This window comes from Triticum aestivum, chromosome 2A (genome assembly GCF_018294505.1).
Source record: "Triticum aestivum cultivar Chinese Spring chromosome 2A, IWGSC CS RefSeq v2.1, whole genome shotgun sequence".
NCBI lineage: Eukaryota > Viridiplantae > Streptophyta > Magnoliopsida > Poales > Poaceae > Triticum > Triticum aestivum.
The window spans coordinates 780477409-780499539 of record NC_057797.1 but is presented as its reverse complement, the minus strand read 5'-3'; the positions used below and the strand labels follow the sequence as shown (position 1 = coordinate 780499539).

Here is a 22131-nt window from a genome sequence, read left to right as displayed (position 1 = left end):
TTTTGCATATAAGCTACTAACATATATTTTGTCTTTTACAGTACTGGCATATCAGGATCCTTACCAACAACTCATTCAACTAAAGATAATGTTTTAACTAAAGTTCAATAATTGTTTCACAAGATATGCATGTTGTTGTAATCATTCTTATATATTGAACACTAGATTAACTGTAGTGTAGCAACAATTACCTGAATAAGATATAACAAAATAAGTGCTCGCATGGTGTATTTAGGCTATAAGTAAATTTACAAAAGCGCAAACACAGCAACCTACAAATCTAAATCTAGCCGCGCAAATGCGCGGGTAACCATGCTTGATTTTTTTTTTACAGAGAAGGAAGATAAAACATAAGAGTTCACGATGACTATCAATTATGCTTTACACGGTCTTCTTGAATTATCATGTGTGTTGTGCGTAAAAAGACTACCATATTGCTTTGGAATACAAAGCGGAGGAAACCCTTTTTCGATAAAAAAAGACTACCATACATGGTGTATATTGAGTACATACCTTTGAATTATTCTAGCTCCGCCCCTGCCCGAAGTATCAAGAACCGATGAGTTGTTGATGACAAATATTCCCGGAGGAGACTAGCATAGGATCTGCCCTTTAGGTGATCCGCCCAAATATTCCTACTGTGGGATATGAGTTGTTGATGTGTGTGGTGGCATTGGGGTGGCTGAAGATGAATCAGGACAAGGATTCAGGGGAAAAAACGACGACTTACACTGCAAATGGACTTTGCACAAATGACTCGAGACATGTATCCAAATCCAAATCTAGCAGGATGGGATGGGAGAGATGTCGCTGTGTGGAATCAACACTGTCATAGTCGACAGTAACAAGATGAGGCAACGTTGCAAAGCTGGTTGTTGGCCTGTCCTACTCCTACTCATGGCATTGGCATCACATCGCATCATCTACAGGGTTAGGACAACTAGGACGACTAGGATGGATGGCGATGCAGCAGCACGCAGCTACGTACTACTCTATCAGCTCCAATGGCCACCACGTTAATTCTCATCTACCAGCTGAACATAATTGTTTTTAGAGGAAGCCAGCTGAACATAACCCACTCCTAGCAAAGCAATGGCGCACCGCTGGCTGCTGCTGCTGCTGCTGCCGTTCCAGATTCAGCTGCTCCTGCCCTGCGCCGCTAGCGCTGACGCTGCCACGCCGCCGGTGATCACCACGAACGCCGTCACGAACCTGCCCGGGTTCAGCGGCCCCCTGCCTTTCTCCCTCGAAACAGGGTGCGTACTCTGCTCTGCTCTCCGTTTTGGTATCTCGGAGTCGGAGTGGCTGATGACGCGACGGCCGTCGCTGCCGCTGCAGGTACGTGGAGCTGGACGACCACGGCGTCCGCTTCTTCTACTACTTCATCCAATCGGAGCGCAGCCCGGAGGACGACCCCGTGCTGCTCTGGTTGACGGGCGGGCCCGGCTGCTCCGCCCTCTCCGGCCTCGTCTACGAGGTCGGACCTCTGGCTTTCGACTTCGATGGCTACCGAGGAGGGTTGCCTAGCCTGCTATACACAGCAGACTCTTGGACTCAGGTTAGCCTAGTATCCCTTTTTGTAGTATAAAGAATATAAAGAATCCATCTGTTAATTAGTTTGTCAAATTACTGCCCAGTAAATTTAGGTTACTCTTCTCAATTTGGTTCTTTCTATATTATTATCCTGCCTTTTTTTTCAAATTATTTGGATTGCTTACCACATATGTCATGTGGCTATTACCCTGACTCCTGGACTCTAGGTTACTCTCGTATATCTTTTTTTTATAAAGAAAACGGGGTTTCTGTAGTACAATTTACTAGTGCTACAGGAAATATTTTCTCAAGCGTGTATTTGGTTTTGTTTGATCCAATGGGCTCAGTAATTCAAAGCCTTGTGAGATGCCCCTCGTGTTTCTCTCTCGCTCCTCATGTGGTCTTGCTCTAGCACTGGCCATCGCTTTATCCCATTTCTGCGTTCGGCTACTCTAATTTCTACTCCCTCCATCCGAAAAAGCTTATCCCAAGCTTGTTCCTTAAATGGATGTATCTAGCACCGAGTTAGTGCCCAGTAAGTCAAAAGAATCCATCTGTTAAACAGATCGTCAAACTACCACGCAGTAAGTATAATCAATTACCTAACTTGTGCTACTCTTATACTGTACTTAATTTTGTTGTTGTTGTCTTCTTCTTCTTCTTCTTCTTCTTCTTCTTCTTCTTCTTCTTCTTCTTCTTCTTCTTCTTCTTCTTCTTCTCTCTTAATTTTTGTTTCAATCGATGACTATAGGTTAGCAACATCATCTTCGTGGATTCTCCAGCAGGGACTGGCTTCACCTACGACCCCACGGACAACAAAATGACGCCCAGTGACACCATCATTGTTCGCCAGCTGCACACTTTCCTTGAAACGGTTTGTCACATCATCTAAAAAAGATAGTTTGTTACATACAAACTCTCCATGTATACGACTCCCTTCTTTGTATGATTTACATGCAAATTGTCCATACTTTGTAGTGGTTTGATGAACACACAATGTTCTTGTCAAACCCTCTCTATATTGCCGGCGATTCGTACAGCGGCATGGTCATACCTTCTCTCACTATAGAAATTGCTAAAGGTAACTAAACTTCCCTCGGTGTGGAATATTTTGTCTTCCAAGTTGTTCACTGATTGTTTCAAATACATGTTGCTTTAATTTTAGGTATAGAATCCGGTGACCAGCGGCTTCTTAACCTCAAGGTATTTCATATTTATTACCATGACTTCTCTACCCCCACTTCTTAAACAAATCGTGTTATGTTTAGCGCTGTTGGAATGCTTATTCTCATTGTGATACTTAAAAAAGCCGGTTCTATTTGTACCATCCTGGGACGGTTCACATGGTTCTAAGGGAAGTCCCAAGGAGCCATCTTTGATAACTTATGCATCATGAGTTTGCAGAAATGACTAAATCTGATAATCAGGGATTCACCCTTTTACGTTCATTGTTTGGTCAATCTTCATATATCTCTGCATTGCGAACTATCCAATATTTTATCATCTTTTGTGAAATGAAATCTACCAAACGTAGCGTGTGTGTGTGTGTGTGTGTGTGTGTGTGTGTGTGTGTGTGTGTCTTTTTATTGCTTTTTAAGTTAGTAAAAAGGCTGAGGACTAGAATGTCAATATGTTGGAGCTGAGGGAGTGTATATATGTGAAATCCCCATAATATCTTTATAAGCAATGCTTAATACTTGGGAAGAAATTTATCTGACTTTTTCAGGGTTACATTGCTGGCAATCCGGTGACTGATTTGGCACGGTTTGACGGCAATTCTAAATTCCCATATCTTCATAGGATGGGATTTATACCAGATGAACTCTACAAGGTGAAAAAATTAAAAAAGGCTTACATATATATAAATCTCCTTTTATTTATTTTGTGCTATGTCAGACAAAATGATATGTACAAAAATTCTGCACGTCATATTTATGTGTTGCTTGGTTTTCTAGCTAACTCCTAAAACAAATGTACTCCCTCCGTTTTTATTTACTCCGCATATTAGAGTTGACTGAAGTCAAACTTTCTAAAATTTGACCAAGTATATAGAAAGGAATATAAATATTTACCATAATAAATCTATATGATGTGGAAGTACTTTCAACAATGAATCTAATGGTATTGATTTGTTATTGTATATGCCAATATTTTTGTCTATAAATTTGGTCAAAATTTATAAAGCTTGACTTTGACCGAAGCTAATACGCGAAGTAAATAGAAACGGAGGGAGTAAATTATAATGCTTGTCATTATATTGCTATAAATACCGATGCTTTTCAGTTAGGTTAAATGAAGACATATTGATTTCATATTAAGTTTGGTTCATGTAATTTGGAATAGCACAAAATGTACCAATTGAACTGATCTAATTTGCGCACGATCATATTGACTTGTATATATCCACCTATTAGGTTGCTTCGGAGAGTTGTGGGGGGAAATACACCAGCCCGTCGAATGCTCTATGTGCCAAGTCCGTCCAATCAATCTATTACGTAAGTAATCCATTTACTACTTTCTACAACCTCCTAATGTTGAGAATTTTATGTTGAAAACTCCAATAGAACTTGCACAAGATCTATGTAAACTTATTAATCAGAATAGTTGGTGGGATGCAGCTCATAAAGGATTTAAATGGTATGCACATTTTGGAGCCAAGCTGTGATGCATATCCAAGCCCCACCCTTCACAAGGCCGCATCCCAAGATGAAAGGAAAAGGCTACAACAATTCCCATTCTAAATTTTATCTAGCCACTCTTTTCATTCAACATCCTAGTGTTTTTAGTCTTATGATTAATTGTGCATAGTTTTATGCATCATCTTTCCGTGCTTCATTTTGTTGCAGAATGCCACTTATGTTCTTGCCGACTTATGGGCAAACGACGTACATGTGAGGGAGAGTTTGGGTATTCACCAGGTATATATACGCACTCCTATTTTTTGCTGCGGATTTTCCCCTCTTTGCTGCATTATTTCTAATTTGTTCCGAGATGTTGTAAGAAATATGTGCAAGTACGTTCTAGTTAATGTTTCTTTTCAAGATCATGGGAACTGAGATGCTTCCCAATCCGTATTTGAATGAAAGGGCATTAACAAATGAAGAAGAGCCGTTTGACAATGATCCTTACCTATCAATTCATTAAATTGGAGTTTGATCTTGTGTTGTAAACGAAATGTTCATTGAAATGGAAGACACGGACAGTATAGATTAGTTAAATATTTTGACACATACTTTGATGTCTCAGTTTTTATCAAGATAAAAAACTTGACTCTTTTTCAGGGAACCGTTCCATCATGGAGAAGACATGCTCATTTCCCTTACATACAAGACATCGACAGTACAGTGGGGTACCATTTAAGCTTGATTACCAAAGGATATAGAGCCATGGTATACAGGTAAGAGTGAGATTATACTAGCTAGTGCTTATGAAATGCTTATAAGTTACACTAGAGTAACTCTAGCAGATCCATGCCTAAAGACTGCCAATATAGGGTATACGAAAAATCTAGCAAACATCTTATTACAGATATGCAACACCCATATTGTGAAATTTTCATCGACATGGCGTGCAAGAAGTTCAACCCACCATCACCCTCCGAACTTTCCATCCATTGTCTTCCATATTGCCTCCCATCGGCCGCTAATCTCCCTCTCATCCTCTTGTGCACCTTCCCGCCTACCCCCATTGGCTCGCCGTGTCGTTAGCGGCACTCCTGCAATGCCATCATATGTGTCCCCATGGCCACTAACAATGCACACTTTTGGCACTCGGCAAAGTTGTCAATTTTGGTAGTGGATTTTGGCACAGACTTTGTTACTCAGCAAAGACATTAATTCCGAGCGTGATGTCATCTCCAACCACAAATTATCTCCATTTTTACCGGCACACTTAGGTTACCATCAACCCTAGGAGGAACCCCGTTGCTCGGACCTCCATCATGGCAGGGAGAGGACGCCAAGCACAAATGCCACCCTATCTCTCCCGAACTTCTTCTCATCGCACTCTCGTGATTGCTGGAACCTCACTGTTGTGCCCGCCTACAACCTCTCAGACCCCTTTCACAGAAAAATCATGCCATGAAGCAAAACTCACCGACAGTTGGAGGAATAGGATATCATTGTCGTAGGAGCAGAGGCCCATCACTGATGGCTCTAAAGTGGAAGTATTGCTTCTTGGGTGGAGGCTGGGAAGCCGAACATTGTGGTGGCAGGGAGAGAGGCGTAAGCATGATCTACAGATTTTGGGGAGGACATACACAAGATGAGCCATAGGTGCAGGGCTATGAGGAGCTTTAAAGGAGGTGTGTGGTTGCGAGAGTCGAAGTAGAGGTGGAGTGAAATTCACTAACACAATGATGAGTGGGCTCCACATTTTTTTGGATGTGAACATCAACGAAAATGTTCTAGCAGCTTACCCTAAACAGTCTGAAAAGGTTTTGGGGCAATACCCTAAAATCAATTATAGGGTGTGGATTTTAAGGTATCTCCTAGATTGGATTCTAGTTTTGGCACGATAATCAGATCTATGTACGGCTAACTATTAGGGAATCACAACTAATATGCATGCCTAGTTCAATCACTTGTAGGTAGGTAATGGCGGAGGCAGGGGGACCGGTCAGGGCCAGGGCATAAACCCATAATCATACATTAGCTTGTAATATGCATGTGAACAACAACACTTTACAAAAAAATTCCTTCCATCCCCTTCCTAAACATGAGGACTAATTTAGGCATTCCTTTCCCCACCACTACTTGTAGGTTCATTTGTTTTCTCCAATTTTTCTGTTGATCAAATGTGTTCTTCCAATGCTACAGCGGTGATCATGATAGTGAAATATCTTTTGTGGGCACGCAAGCATGGATAAGATATCTTAACCTATCCATCACAGATGATTGGCGACCATGGTATGTCGATGATCAAGTTGCAGGGTAAGAATGGTGCCATTGGTTTTATACATAGATGTATATACATACTCGTCTCAAGCATACTAATGATAAAGAGGTTTGTTACAATTAGTGGGCCCTATAGAATATCCAATACACTCTAACTTCAGACATAATTAACCTAGACTATGTGTAATGTTCAAAATGATATTTATCCATGATAGGTGAGAGGGTAATTGTGCTAATACTAACTAGTTACATTTTCAAATAACTATTATTGACATGTCTTACACCATTTTTGTAACGCCCCATATGTAACCTTCCCGAATTGTACTCCAACTCATGCCGTTCCCGGCATTAAGTTATATCTAATTCTCGGGTTCGGGTCTTTGCCTCCGTGTGTTGTTTTGTTTTTCGTGCATCTCATATCATGTCATCTCGTGCATTGCATTTGCATACATGTTCATCTCATGCATTCGAGCATTTTCCCCGTTGTCCGTTTTGCATTCCGGCGCTTCGTTCTCCTCCGGTGGCCTTTTCCAGCTTTCTTTCGTGTGTGGGGATTAAACATTTCCGGATTGGACCGAGACTTGCCATGCGGCCTTGGTTTACTACCGGTAGACCGCCTGTCAAGTTTCGGGTCATTTGGACTTCGTTTGATACTCCAACGGTTAACCGAGGGACCGAAAAGGCCTCGTGTGTGTGCAGCCCAACACCCCTCCATTTTGGCCCAAAACCCACCAAACTCAGCTCCATCGTCTCGGTCGTTCGATCACGATCGTGTGGGCGAAAACCGCACCTCATTTGGACTCTCCTAGCTCCACTTATGCCTATAAATAGACCCCCCGTTTTCGGATCTCTTCCTCCCCCCGAAACCCTAAAATCGCCCCCGCACCCGGCCGGACACGTCCGAATCCGGCCGGATGCGTCCGCCCACCGCCGCCAGCCAGTCGCCGCCCGCCACGTGGCCTCCCGCCGTCTCTCCCCGCGCCGGCCCGCGCGGCCTAGGGGAGGCCCTCCCCGGCCCGCGAGACGCCGCCGCCCCCTCGCCCGGCTCGGTGCCTTCTTCCCCGAGCCCGGCCGTGCGCCGCCGCCGCCGTGGGTGCTCGCCGCCGCCGACCTCGCCCACCGAAGCTCCCTGCCGCCCCGTCCAGCGACTCCGGTGGCCGGATCCACCACGCCGCCGCGCCGGCCACCGCTCCTCCTCGCCGCCCGACGCGCCGGCCATCCCCGCGCCACCCCGGCGTCCTTCTCCGGCGACCCCCGCCGCCTCCTCAACTCCGGCCGGCCGGATCCGAGCTCCGGCCGCCGCACCATCACCGGATCCCGCGCGAGCTACAGTACCACGATCCGGATCCGATCGGATCTACAGTAAACCCTAACCCCCGTTGACTTTCTTCTCCGTTCATAGATTTTCGTGCAACGTTTGACCAGTGATATCTCCACAACCGTAGCTCCGTTTTGGGCGTATGATATGTCATAATCTTCATCTCAACGAGTACATCATTTCATTCCATTGCATCATTTGCATTTGAGGTCATCTTGGTGCCCAAAATGCTGTTGGAAGGAGGCATCATGAGTTAAATTGCAGATCCGTTAGTTCAACATGCACTTTTGTCATTTTTTCCATATTTAATCCATGCATGATATGCCTGTGCCCCTTTGGGATGAATTGTTAAGCATGTTGTCTTCTTTCCAGAGGTGCCTTCCATGTATTTTTAGGATGTGTGTGTTGTCTTGTGCAAGCTTGCGAAGAGGGCTACCTGAGATTACAGATTTCAGGGACTTAGTGATTTTCACTAAGTCTGAGCCGTTTTAGTTCACGATGCTATATGTCCGGCTTGTTTCCTAGTGATCCGTGCCTCTTTTGAGGATGATCAGTAAGAGTGGTTTGTTATGCTTGTTGTGCTTAATCCATCCATGTCTTTACTTGTTATGTTGGAGCATCCTAGGTTGACTCAATCGAGCTCAACTTTTGGAAAGTTGCTGTTTTGGGCAGATCGTAAACTCTTTTGCGATTTTGCCGGAGTTATTGCTAGTGATCCATGCATGCTATGCCATTGTTCTTGCCATGTCTAGCTAGAATTTTGTGCCTTCTTAATGTATATATGCTTGCCTTGCCATGACTTGCACCGTAGTGAGAGCATCGAGCTCGTTTACATGCCTCCGTGAGTTATTATTTCAGCATGTCCCAGTTTTCACTAAGTCTGAAAACTGATTGTGTTTCATCGATGTTCGTGTGCTTGGTAGAGTATTTTGTGAACCCTTTTGGCCCCAGGCAATTTTGGGTGTTTTGATAAGCTTGTTGAGTAGCTTCATGCCATGCTCTTACTTGCCATATTCAGGTTTTGCATCATGTTGTTTTGCTGCTCCGAAGAGAGCATCGTGGTCTGAAATTCCAGACTAGCGTTAATTTCGCTAAGTCTGAAATCTGTTTTGCTTATTCAGTTTTGCCATGCTTGTTTGAAGCCCTTAATGGATGAATTTGCCTATGCCTCAGTCCTGATGATTTGTTAAGCTTGATGAGTACATCACTGCCATGCAATTTGTTTTCATGTTGGGTGGCTATAGCATGTTCTTTTTGTTGCATTTAGGAGCCTACTTGCTGTAAATCGCAGATCGGTTCGTTTAGTAAAACGCTTGCCATTTCTAAACCGTAGCTCCGATTGCCATGATCTTTATATCGTTTTCAGGGGATTTCTTCCCCTCTATCCAGTGGCACACTTGGTTTTCCAAGTTGAGTCCAGGTTCATGCATTTCCTGTTACATCTTGCATTTTGCATCCCGCATCGCATCCCGCATAGCATATCATCTTTGCATCTTATTGGTTGCCTTTGCACGTGGTTGATTGTATCCTTGTTGCTTGTTTGTGTTGTTGGGTAGAGCCGGGAGACGAGTTCGCTAACGAGGAGCCCGTTGAGTTTGCTTTTGAGGATCCAGTCAATTCTGACAACTGTGCAGGCAAGATGATCACACCCTTGAAATCACTACTATCTTTGCTATGCTAGTTTGCTCGCTCTTTTGCTTTGCCAATGCTACGATGCCTACCACTTGCTTGTCAGCCTCCCAATTGCCATGATTGAGCCTCTAACCCACCTTTGTCCTAGCAAACCATTGATTGGCTATGTTACCGCTTTGCTCAGCCCTTCTTATAGCGTTGTTAGTTGCAGGTGAAGATTGGAGCCGTTCCTTGTTGGAACATTTATTTACTTGTTGGGATATCACTATATTGCTATGTTATCTTTACTCATCTATATACTTGGTAAAGGGTGGAAGGCTCGGCCTCTCGCCTAGTGTTTTGTTCCACTCTTGCCGCCCTAGTTTCCGTCATATCGGTATTATGTTCCCGGATTGTTGCGTCCCTTACGCGGTTGGGCTATATGGGAACCCCTTGATAGTTCGCCTTGATTAAAGCTTTTCCAGCAATGCCCAACATTGGTTTTACCATTTGCCACCTACCCTTTTCTTTCCCTTGGGTTTCCGGAGCCCGAGGGTCATCTTTATTTTAGCCCCCCACGGGCCAGTGCTCCTCTGAGTGTTGGTCCGGAACGTCAGCCGCCGGTGGCCACCAGGGGCAACTCTGGGCTGGCCTACCGGAAGTTTGGACAATCTGAGTGTGCCCTAAGAAAGAGATATGTGCAGCTCCTATCGGGATTTGTCGGTGCATTCGGGCGGTGTTGCTGGACTAGTTTTGACCTGTCGAATCATCTTGTTGTACCGAGATATCAAGTCTGATCGGTGGGTCCTGGGTGGAGGTCTATTCCTTCGTTGACCGTGAGAGCTTGTTATGGGCTAAGTTGGGACCCCCTGCAGGGATTGATCTTTCGAAAGCCGTGCCCGCGGTTATGGGCAGATGGGAATTTGTTAATGTCCGGTTGTAGATAACTTGAACTTAATTAATTAAAATGAATCAACTGCGTGTGTTGCCGTGATGGCCTCTTCTCGGCGGAGTCCGGGAGGTGGACACGGCGTTGGAGTTATGTTTGCGTAGTCTGCTCTATGTAGTTTCCGCTCATGCTTTGCCTTCTCTTCTCGCTCTCCTTTGCGAATAAGTTAGCCACCATATATGCTAGTCGTTTGCTGCAGCTCCACTCACATTACCCCCTTTCCTACCGATTAAGCTTAAATAGTCTTGATCGCGAGGGTGCGAGATTGCTGAGTCCTTTGTGGCTCACAGATTACTATTACACCAGATGCAGGGACCGATGATACGCCTCCGGATGGCGCGCTCGAGCTGAAGTGGGAGTACGACGAGGACTCTCAGCGATACTATGTGTCTTTTCCTGATGATCAGTAGTGGTGCCTATTCGGGGTTCGATTCAGGGATTAGTCGCTTGTTGGGGGTCTTTTCTATTTTGGCGCCGTAGTCGGGCCATGAGTGTTTGTATGATGGATGTTATTTATGCACTTTGATGTGACGTGGCGAGTGTAAGCCAACTATTATTATTATTTCCCCCTTTATATTCTATATGTACTTGGGTTGTGTAATGATTCCCGACTTGCGACATTGCTTTCAATGCGCCTATGTCTCTAAGTCGTGCCTCGACACGTGGGAGACATAGCCGCATCGAGGGCGTTACAATTTTCTTTGTTTTTCTTATTTTGCTTAGATACACAACAACTTACTCCAGTAACTTAACATACGCAATAGTGAAGGTACGTGGTTTACGTTTGACCGCTTTCTGTTAGATGGAACACCATGAAACAAATTAATTTCTTGAATATTGTCCTTGTAGGGCGCTGGCCACACAGCTCCTGAGTATATGCCCAGGGAGTGTCTAGCTATGATTGATAGATGGCTTTCTGGTGAACCTCTTTGATCGATCCGAGTAACCTAGATATTGATTATCATATTGTTAAACTAATATTACACAAAGTTGTCTTGCATTTGAATATAAGATTTTCATGTATTTCAATAAAGTTGCAATGTATTTGAATGAAGCACCACCACCCTCATCATTCTTGTGTGGCGGCCACGCATATGAGCGCTCCTCCTTGTGTTGTCTGGGAGGTGGCGCCACTGCCCTTGCACTTCCCGTATGGTGGTAATGTCATGGAGGAACCCTTCAAATCGTGTGATACCCCAATTTTTGCTCCATTATTTTTCCTTGGATTTTATTTCCATTTTTACTTGGATATTGATTCTTCGATCTTTTTCTAGAAAGGTCATTTGGAATCACTTATTTTTCTTCCAACCTTTACTAAATGGTTCCAACCTTTCTTGAACTTCTCAAGTCATTGCCATTCCCATCTCAAGTTACCATAAATTTCTTTTCCCTACTAGCTTTATTTTCTACTACAAAGAATGCCATTTCCATGTTGATTACAAAGGAATCTCCATTTCTACTTATCTCCAGCCTCTCCAAAAATTCCCATATATTATACTACATATATAAACACTATCTACACCAGAACACATGATTCACACGTGCAAATTTGGAGTGGATAATTGAACCCTAGATTTTGCCACCATATCCACCATTGTAAATCAAGTACTATTTCTCCAGATCCAGTTGAGCAGGAATTTTGTCACATTGGTCACCCTAGCAAGCTGCCATAACTGACAAAAAATCAGCTCAACTCTCCAATCCAATCTCTCAGAAATAAGTACAAACACCTTGCATCTAGAAGCTATCATCTAACTTAGCCATCACCACACGCCACCATTCTTGCGAAACCTCACCAAAGCATTGTATGAGCAACGAGGCAGTGGAGGCCCTGGACCTCCTCTATGCTCTCTCAGCCCCTGGCTCTGTACATGCTGAAAAACATCAGACGTATTTTAACACTAACACTTTCGACGACGCCACTTCCCGATCTGATGCGATCTTCGTTTTCTCCCTGTTCTGGCACCCTACTGGAGGTGGCAATTGATCTTCTTAGACCTTTCCAGCATCCCTTGCTTCTTCTATGGTAGAGAGAGAGAGAGAGAGAGAGAGAGAGAGAGATAGATTAAACACATAGCTACTGGTACAAACCCTCAGCCCCGAGGGTGGACTACTCCCTCCTCATCATGGTGGCTGCCGGGATGAGGAAGATGGCCACCGGTGATGATTTCCCCCTCCGGCAGGGTGGCGGAACGGGGTCTAGATTGGTTTTTCGTGGCTATAGAGGCCTGCGGTGGCGGAACTTCTGATCTAGGGTTATCTTCGGGGGTTTTGGAATATTTGAGAATTTATAGGGCGAAGAGGCAGTGCGGGAGACCACCGAGGTGGGCACAACCCACCAGGGCGCGCCTGGGCCCCCAGGCGCGCTCAGATGGGTTGTGCCCCCCTCGGGGCACCCCTCCGGTACTTCTTTGGCCCACTAGATGTCTTCTGGTCCAAAAAAAATCTCCAAAAAGTTTCGCTGCGTTTGGACTCCGTTTGGTATTGGTTTTCTGCGAAGTAAAAAACAAGAAAAAAACAGCAATTGGCATTGGGCACTATGTCAATAGGTTAGTCCAAAAAAGATATGAAGTTGCTATAAAATGATTGTAAAACATCCAAGAATGATAATATAACAGCATGGAACAATCAGAAATTATAAATACGTCGGAGACGTATCAGTGCGGTGGCCTAGATGACGGAGAAGTTCGAGGAAATATCATGGCGAGGAGGAGGCATGTGCCAAAAGCAATGAGCTCAAGAAGGAAAAGAAGGCGGAAATATTTAACGCTTTCATAAAACTACAAAAGAAGAAGATGAAGCTCGAGGAGAGGAAGCTTGTGATCAAGCAAGCATGTGAGGAGCAAAAGATCTTGTATGTGAAAACCGACTACTTGGATCCCGGTGTGGCAAATTTTGTTCACCAAATGTGTGGTGGAATGATCTATGCACGCTATGCCCAAAAGGAGGGGAAAAGGAGTCCGAAAAGTGAGTGATTCGATACATACATCCGATGCTTTATTTTTGGTTATATGGATGTATACAACTTAGTGAAGATCCGATACTTTTGCTATTAGATGCATTTGATTGCAACTATTAAACAGTATTGTCAAATTGTTATTAGTTGAGAAAATTTGACAAAGAAGGGGAGAAGAGAAATAGGAAAATTGTGAGGGATAATGCTGGATCGCCGATGCTCGGCGAGATATTCATAGACACATCCTTGTGTTGTCTGGAGGTGGCGCCTCAGCATATTTCTCCAAAAATCGGTGCAAAGTTAGTTGTTGGCCTGTTATACTCATGGCATCACATTGCATCATGTCGCCACACTAATTAGCGGTCCGTCAGTTGCAATCGTGAACCAGTACTGAGGTTTGTGGTCACGTACGAAGTGCAACAGTACTCTGTTCGAGGTGTGACCGTGAACAGTTGGCAGTTGTCGGTTGATTAGTTGCTCTCAGGCTAGTCATAGTAGGAGTAACTTAGATAGTAACATAACGCATCTCAAAATATATATGCTTATGTGGCATGGAGTTAATGAGTAGAGAGGTGCTAGTGGTAACATAGGCCATGTTTGGTTCATAAGTCCTACTCCCTCCTTCCATCTATATAGGGCCTAATGCATTTTTTGAGGCTAACTTTGACCAAATATTAGAGCAATAATATATGACATGCAACTTACACAAAGCACATCGTTAAACTCGTGTGTGAAAGGAGCTTTTAATGATATAATTTTCACATTGTGCATGTCATGTACTATTAATCTTGCCAATAGTCAAAGGCGGTCTTAAAAAACGCATTAGGCCCTATATAGATGGAAGGAGGGAGTAGGACTTTTTCTAGTCCCAACTAAAAAGTCCCTCCCTGTTTGTTTTCAGAGACTAAAAAGTCCTTAGTCCCTTCCTAGAGGTTATTAAATGACCATGTTGCCCCTAGTATATAGAAAAATAACAATGAAACAACACCATGGGGTGTCGGGCCATTGAATGCATGGAGGGGCATTTGTTGGAAAAGTCCCAAAAAAGACTCTCCTTGAGAGTCTTCTTCATTTAGTCCCAAATGTCTAGATTAGTCCCTAAAAAGTCCCTCCCGTTTGGTAAAAAAGTCTCTAAGAGGGACTTTTTCTAGTCCCTACATAAAAAAGTCCCTGAAAACAAACACCCCCATAATATGTTACCACAACATAACGCACCCCAATGTAAAATGAGTCTACAACATAATAAATGAAGGCTTGCATGACACTACACTTATGTTACTACTCACTATGATGATAGTAACATAGACTAGTAACATATGCATGTTACTAGTCTAAGTTATTCTCCACTATGACCAGCCTCAGGTACGGAGTGCAGTAGTGCTCTGTTCGAGTTGCAACTGTCAACCAGTGGGGAGCGTTGGTGGTTGATTGATCAAGCCATAGTGGGAGTGACTTAGGTAGTAACATAACGCATCCCAAGACATATATGCTTATGTGGCATGAAGTTAATGAAGAGAGAGGTGCTTGTAATAACATAATATGTTACCGTAACATAACGCACCCCAATGCAAAATGAGTCTACAACATAATAAATGAAGACTTGCATGACACTATACTTATGTTACTACCCACTATGATGGTAGTAATATAGACTAGTAACATATGCATGTTACTAGTCTAAGTTACTACTCCCTCCGTCGGGTTTATTAGGCCTCTCAGCATCACAAGCATGTCCCTTTTTTATAAGGCCTTGCTTTGAAAAGGTGCATGCATGCAACCATTTCATTGGTTGCATTGAAAGTCATTGTTGTTGGTGCCATGGCTAGGAAATTAATACACTTCATGCAAGCTTTTTCATTGGCTACATGCATGTGAGAGAGTGCATTGGGAGTGGAATAGAAGAATTAATATAAGCAAATTACTATGTGTCTTGGTCTAAGAGAAGTTATCTTTAGGCCTAATAAACCCGGACGGAGGGAGTACCCACTACCCACTATGACTAGCCTCAGTCCCTCTCGTCTATTTACTTCTGTCCTGATTTATTGATCCCTTTTGTAATTTGTATTAAATTTATTTAAAGATTTTAACTAATAGAATAATATTGTATGTCAATAAAAATTATATCATTAAATTCATATTAAACATAGTTTTCAATGATATAATTTTTGATGACATACAAAAACATTTTGTTAGTCATATCTATGGTCAAAATTGACACGGAACACAATAAGGACCCATAAATAGGAGGTAGTACCTTCGGAGTGCATGGAGTGGATGGTTTGGAGGGATTGACGAGAGTACGCATCGCCAGCAAGTCGCAGCCATGGATGCCAAAGGCTCCTCTTCGGCTATGCCGCCGCCGCTGCGGGTCGTGATCTGCCCCTGGCTCGCGTTCGGCCACTTGCTGCCCTACCTGGAGCTCGCCGAGCGGCTGGCCTCGAGGGGCCACCGCGTGTACTACGTCTCCACGCCGCGCAACATCGCGCGTCTCCCGCCGCTGTGCCCCGCGGCCGCTCCTCGCGTCGAGCTCGTCGCGCTCCCGTACCCGTGCGTCGACGGCCTCCCCGACGGCGCCGAGTCCACCAACGACGTGCCCGCTGACAAGCGGGAGCTGCACTGGAAGGCCTTCGACGGCCTCGCCGCGCCCTTTGCGGAGTTCATGGCCGCCGCGTGCGCCCGCGAGGACAGCAAGCCTCACTGGGTCATCGCCGACGGCTTCCACCACTGGGCCGCCGCCGCCGCCGTCGAGCACAAGGTTGGTTGCTTGTTTACATCTCATTGATCACATGTGTCTCGTTGGCCTGATTATCAATCAATCCATGGATCGGTACATCAGGTGCCGTTCGCACAGCTTCTCCCTACTGCTGCGATGATGGTCGCTGCTACCTCGTCGTCTACGCCCCGTTACGAGCGCGAGGGAGCACGGTTCTTCACCGACATTGACGCGTCTGGTATGTCCTGTGCCCAGCGCTGCTCCTTGGCAGGGGAGAGGAGCACGCTGATGGCCATCCGGAGCTGTCCGGAATGGGAGCCCGAGTGCTTCCAGCAGGTGGCGGCGATCTGCGGCAAGCCAGTTGTCCCCCTTGGCCTTCTGCCGCCGTCGCCCGACGGAGGCCGACGCGCGGCATCAAGCGCGAACGAGATGGAGAAGGAGGCCACCATTGGATGGCTGGACGCACAGCCGCCCAAGTCAGTGCTGTACGTGGCGCTGGGGAGCGAGGTGCCGCTGCGCACGGAGCAGGCACACGAGCTGGCTCTCGGGCTGGAGCTCGCCGGGGCACGCTTCCTCTGGGCTCTGAGGAAGCCGCTAGGTGCTGCCGGCGGCGCCCTCGAGGCCCTTCCTCCTGGCTTCCAAGAGCGCACCAGTGGCCATGGGCTGGTCACCACGGGGTGGGTTCCTCAGATGAGCGTGCTGGCGCACGGTGCCGTGGGGGCGTTCCTGACACACTGCGGCCGGAACTCGCTCATCGAAGGGCTTCTGTTCGGGCACCCGCTCGTGATGCTGCCCATCCAGGGGGACCAATGGCCGAACGCGCGCCTCATCATGGAGGGGAGGAAAGTCGGGCTGCAGGTGGCACGGGACGAGAAGGACGGGTCATTCCATCGCCATGGCGTCGCCGCCGCAGTCCGGGCCGTCATGCTGGAGGGAGAAGCCAGGAGGGGCTTCGTGGCAAATGCTCTCAAGCTGCAGAAGATTGTGGCCGATGAGGAACTCCATGAGAGGTACACCGATGAGCTCGTAAAGCAGCTCAGATCTTACACCTAGCACCGCGTGAAACCGGCTGATCCATGCCGACTTCACTAGTATCTCGGCTTGGTTGTTCGATATTTTGTTATTTACGCGTCCTATTATTGTATGTGTGTTGTTGTTTTATTTTTCGGGGAATCGCACCTGAATGTATGTCATCTCACTCACACAGAAGTGAGGATCAAAGCCTGATTTTAAGTATTGCTGTTAATCATGCTTGTGGCATATTCTTGCCATTTACGTGCAGTTAGCATTAGTCCTTCAACGTGTTTAGTTAGGCTCATTAGAATTAGAGAATGAGATTTGATGGGTACGATACTTTAAGGGTGTGACTGGATCTTAGTCGACTCAGACTTAACCAAAAGAAGAAAGAAAAAATTAAAAGAAAATTTTGCACCAATCTTTCACGTAAAATACACGAATATAGCATTGACTGAGACTTTATTAAGTCTCAATCAACTTAGATTTAGCAATCCCGATACTTTAAATCTATCATTTGATTATGGAATTGAGAACTGAGAAGAGATTAGGCATGAGAATTGAGACTCCAACTCCTGATGTTTTATTAACATGGGAGGGATGGTAGTTGGAAATGAATTATTTTAGTGAGGACACGAAGTATCTACACCAAGCTCAAATGCACCTCGATGAACAATAAAATCAAAAAAATAGTAAGAAAAGATTATGTGCTTGCAAAAACTTATCATAAAAGAACATTTCTGGAAGTCATGCGAAAAAAATAGATACTCCAAAAATGCTATTTTTTAAAGCATTTGAGAGTGATGATTTTTTTTTTGCGATGCCTTTCAGAAATGTTGTTTCCGGCTGAAAATTTGCATGCACTGAGAACATTTGTGAAAGTTTGCACCCAAACAAATCAGATTTTGTTTCATTTTATTTCATTTTTTGGAGTTTACTGTTCATCCCGGGCTCAAATGAGCATGGGAGTAGAAGGATACTTTCGTTTTAGTGAGTCCATCTTAACCCTTCATCATTAGTTCATAACCTACATTATTTTTCATAAGTCCCTCCTCAATCCCCATGAATCAAACAAGTGAACAAAGTTTTCCCTCACATTTCCACACACGTCATCCTATTATGCGACTAACAAAGGATTGGAAAATAAAACACATCACCTCTCCTATCTAATTTCAATACAACTCCCTATTGTAAACTTCGACCCCCCACCCCCCTTCTTCCCAAATGTTGTCAGATGCATAGATCCAGTCACTAGAGTCAAGCTTGGTCTACATGGTAGTGAGCTCTTGGATAAAAGCAGGAGCCTATTGCCTTTTCTCTAGAAAAATGGGTAGCATTTTCTATGACAGCCTTCGCATCGAGTGCTAGCGATCGGATCGGACTAAGATAGTTGGCTTCCCACTAGACTACTAGTGCAGTTGTTGGATTGATGTCTCCTACAACGTCATTGGAGACGTGGTTCTAAGAGCATCTTCAGCCGTTGGCCCCCAGGCGACGATTTTACGCGGGGTGAGTCGGCGCTAAAATCGGCACGGGGGCGAGCGGGTTCCCAGCCGCTCGCCCCAGGGTCGCCCCAGATGCGGTTTTTTAATTAAAAAAAACTGAATTCGGCAAACTTCGGCAAATTGGACCAAATGTTCGGCAGATTTGACATAATATTCGGTATGTTCAGCATTACATAAATTATTAAAAAAACACAACTTCTACGGGGCGAAGAAGTCACGGAGCGCGGCAAAGTCGCTGACGTCGCCGCCGTCCTCGTCGTCGGCTGCGGCGGCCTTCTCCTTCTTGATGGCGCGGCCTCCCCTACTGGGCCCCTGCCCGGCGTCTCCATGGCAGACAGGTGGCGGCGGCGCGTCGTCGTCGTCGTCGAGGACGACGACGCCTCCCTCGTCCCGGCCATGTCGCCGAGCTTCAAACCGCACGTAGGCGGCGCACTGACGCTCCAGCTCCGTGTATGCCCAGTCTTCGCGCGCCTATTTGAGGGCCGCTTCGTCATCGAGCTCCTCCTCCTTGACGCCGCCAGCGAGCCCGGGCTCCGTCTTGACGATGGGGAGCCCCGGCTCTGGCTTGACGGTGGCGAGCCCCGGCACCGTCTTTGGCTTGACGAAGCGCGGAGGAGCCGAGGAGGAGGCGCGCCAGCCGCCCTCATTGATGACGATGCCGGCGCTGCGGGTGCGCCAACCGAGCAGCGTCTCCGCGGCGGGCTCGGCCTTACGCCGAAGAGTGCCGGCGAGCCGAAGGAGTGGGAGGAGGAGCGGGAGGAGAAGGAAGAGGAGGAGGAGCCGAACCTCCTGGGCACCCACGGCCCGGCGCTCCGGCAGGGGGTCGGGATGGCCGCCGCGGCAGGGTATGCCAGCGGCGGGTTATTGCCGCCCTCGAGGTACTCCAGCACCTCGTGCAGTGTGCAGCCGGGGACGCCCCACCAGACGCGGTGGCCATCGCTGTTCTTGGCGCCGCCCACCACCGGTGCCCCGTTCGTGGATGCCAGCTGCTGCGCCTGCCGCCGCTGGAAGTAGTCCGCCCATGCCGTATGGTTGTCGGCGGCGTACTGGGGAGGGCGCGCTACTCCTCCGTCAGGGACGACCGCACGCGGTTCACCTCGGGCACCGGGGGGATGGGGCCACCGCCGTTGCTGAGCCTCCACCCCATCGGCTCGGTGTGCATGTCCGGCGGCGCTGGGATGTTGGCCCCGAATAGGAGCCACGCCTCCCACCCCTGGAGCGAGCGGCGGCCGAATCCGTTGGCCGCCGCGGCGTCGCCGGGGAAGCATTCGACCATCGGAGGGAAGGGAAGGAGAGGAAAAGGAGTTGGCAGAGCTCGAGGCGGACGGGAGCGAGGTAGCGATCGGCGGCGGGTTTTGGGCTCGGGCTGGTGTGGCCAGCTGCGAGGGGGAGCCGCTGGTTTTATAGCCCGCGACGTGTGTACGTGTGGCGGGAGGGGAGGCGTCACCGCGCCGCCCGTGACGCGCCGCCCGTGAGGAATCAATGGCAAGGCTGACCGGCGGCAGCCTTGCCACTGATTCCCCGCGGGAAACCGAGGCACTTCTGAGGGAAGACGAGGCATCGTGTCGCTGACGCGGCTGGCCCACAGCTCTTTCTTGCCAAAATGGCTCGCCCCGGCGCCTCCGGGCACCCCCAACGCGCCAGGTTCGGCCTGGGTCCGCCGGCGCCAGTTTCGGCCCAAACCGGCGAAAAACGGGCTCCTGGCGGCGCGACTGGGTCGATTTTTGGGCGCCGGCGCAGCAAAAACGCCTGGGGAGGTCCTTTTGGGGGCGCGGCTGGAGATGCTCTAAGTAGTTTCATTGGAGTCGTGCGCCGAGCATCAGCAGGCCTATGGAAGCATTCGTCGCCGGCAACTAGGTGGTGGTGATGGGTCTTGTTCCCACATCACATTCACCCTCCCCCAAACTCCTCGCCGCCACCGCCGGGTCACCACTAGACAAAGGCTGGCGGCAGAGCCTTCCTCCGTTGTCGCTCTAGGGCGTGGTTGCGGCAGATTCTTGTGCGTGTGCCCTGGTCTCCCCTTGCGCGTTTGGTCCCCACCACAGTTACACATTGAACCAGTGGTGGTGGCTCGACCCGACGGCGTGACTCAGTGCTCCTTCAACCGTGACCAGTGACCTTCCTCGTGGCCGGTGGCGCGCGCGATGGGTAGGATGGCATCTCCCACATCCCTCTCCGTGGAGTTCTTGACTCTGGAGGTGTTGCCGTATCACATTTGTTTCGGCCGGGTCTTGCCTGATCTAGCCCATTGATGGCTGCCGACGGCGTGGATGTGGAGGAACGACTGTCGATGTAAACTGAGCCGACCTCTGTCATGGCGGACAATGGTGGCATCTTTGCGTCGTTACCCTGATGAAGGCATCACGTCTTGCAGTTCTCGCCTCCTCACTCGGGCTACTCTAGGGGAAACCCAAGATCTGGATTTTCTACATTGGACGACGGCGACGCGCAGCATCGTTATACCTCCTGGGGGCATCGTCTTGGAGTAAGCGCTGAAGGGGTCAGAAGGCGAAGCAGTGTGGCATCTCCCGCATCAACGGCGACAGTTCTCGGCGGCGTGGCATGGCGGGGTCTCGCGATAGATGCGAGATGATGGACGCGTGCAGGGAGGTGATGTTTTCTCGCGTCATGGCAGCGTCGACAGTGGTACATCCTGACAAGGTGAATGTGTTGGTCGCTCCTGAAGATGCGATGATAGAAGATGGCGATGACAGATACAGAGCACGCGCATGCGGTGCACGCTGCGGGTTGGCCAGACTGGGTGGTGCTCTCGGCCCGATGCAGGGCAGCTGCGAGAGGCCACCGAATTAGATATGGCATGCTCATGCGGTTCGGGCACAATATCAAGAGTGTAGGTGTTGCGACTTTGTCCATATATAGGAAGCTTTGAGTGGATCTATCTATTCATGTTGTCAGACTCTGTTGAAAGTTGTGTGCATCGATTTATGCAGAGGTCAGGGGTAATCCTCCTTTAAAAAAACAACAACCCTATGTTTCAGGGCATAACCATTTTATTGTAGCAAACGCAAAATCGTGCTGCATGGACGCTAACTGTCGCCTTCCCGACATTCCCCCTCCAGCGCCGGCACCGCCCAGATGAGTCCACCAAGATCTGGCCACTCCCGCCCCAGCCGCACCACCTTGCCGCCCGGACCCGCCGCCACCCTCATCCAATCGACTGCACTGCACCCACTGTTGCGCCACATTTGCTACCCTACCACACCGCCGAATGGCACTGAAACAAGCGAAGGGGCAGTCTGGCTACCCCGATGTTCGGTCGCGGCCATCTGACTGCTTTGGCATTGAGTTTCAGGGCGACGACCGGCGGTATTGGCTCGATGTTGGGGAACGTTGCATGGGAAACAAAAAATTTCCTACGCTCACGAAGACCAATCTAGGAGATGACCATCTACGAGATGAGAGATTGCATCTACATACCCTTGTAGATCGCTAAGCGGAAGCGTTAAGAAACGTGGTTGATGTAGTCGAACATCTTCGCGATCCAATCACGACCCGTCCCGCGAACTCCGATCTAGTGCCGAACGGACGGCACCTCCGTAGTCAACACACGTAAGGCTTGATGACGCCTTCACCTCCTCGATCCAGCGAGCGATGGTGAAGTAGTAGCTCGAGTCGT

At 47.7% G+C, this 22131-nt stretch overlaps 1 protein-coding gene and 1 pseudogene across 1 annotated transcript; both read left to right on the top strand.

Annotated features, from left to right (window-relative positions):
- The first annotated feature begins 1012 nt into the window (after positions 1-1012).
- LOC123186726 (serine carboxypeptidase-like 7) lies at positions 1013-10868 on the top strand (annotated as a pseudogene).
- Positions 10869-15557: 4689 nt separating this feature from the next.
- LOC123186725 (UDP-glycosyltransferase 91C1-like) lies at positions 15558-17256 on the top strand. Its single transcript, XM_044598438.1, has 2 exons — positions 15558-16017; positions 16099-17256. The coding sequence occupies exons 1-2, from the start codon at positions 15586-15588 to the stop codon at positions 17026-17028; spliced, it is 1362 nt and encodes a 453-aa protein (XP_044454373.1). The 5' UTR covers positions 15558-15585; the 3' UTR covers positions 17029-17256.
- The last annotated feature ends 4875 nt before the right edge of the window (positions 17257-22131 follow it).

Coding starts and splice junctions, on each gene's coding strand:
- LOC123186725 (XM_044598438.1), top strand. CDS start 15,586: ATGGATGCCAAAGGCTCCTCTTCGGCTATGCCGCCGCCGCTGCGGGTC. Junction 16,018..16,098: donor CCGCCGCCGTCGAGCACAAG/GTTGGTTGCTTG, acceptor TCGGTACATCAG/GTGCCGTTCGCACAGCTTCT.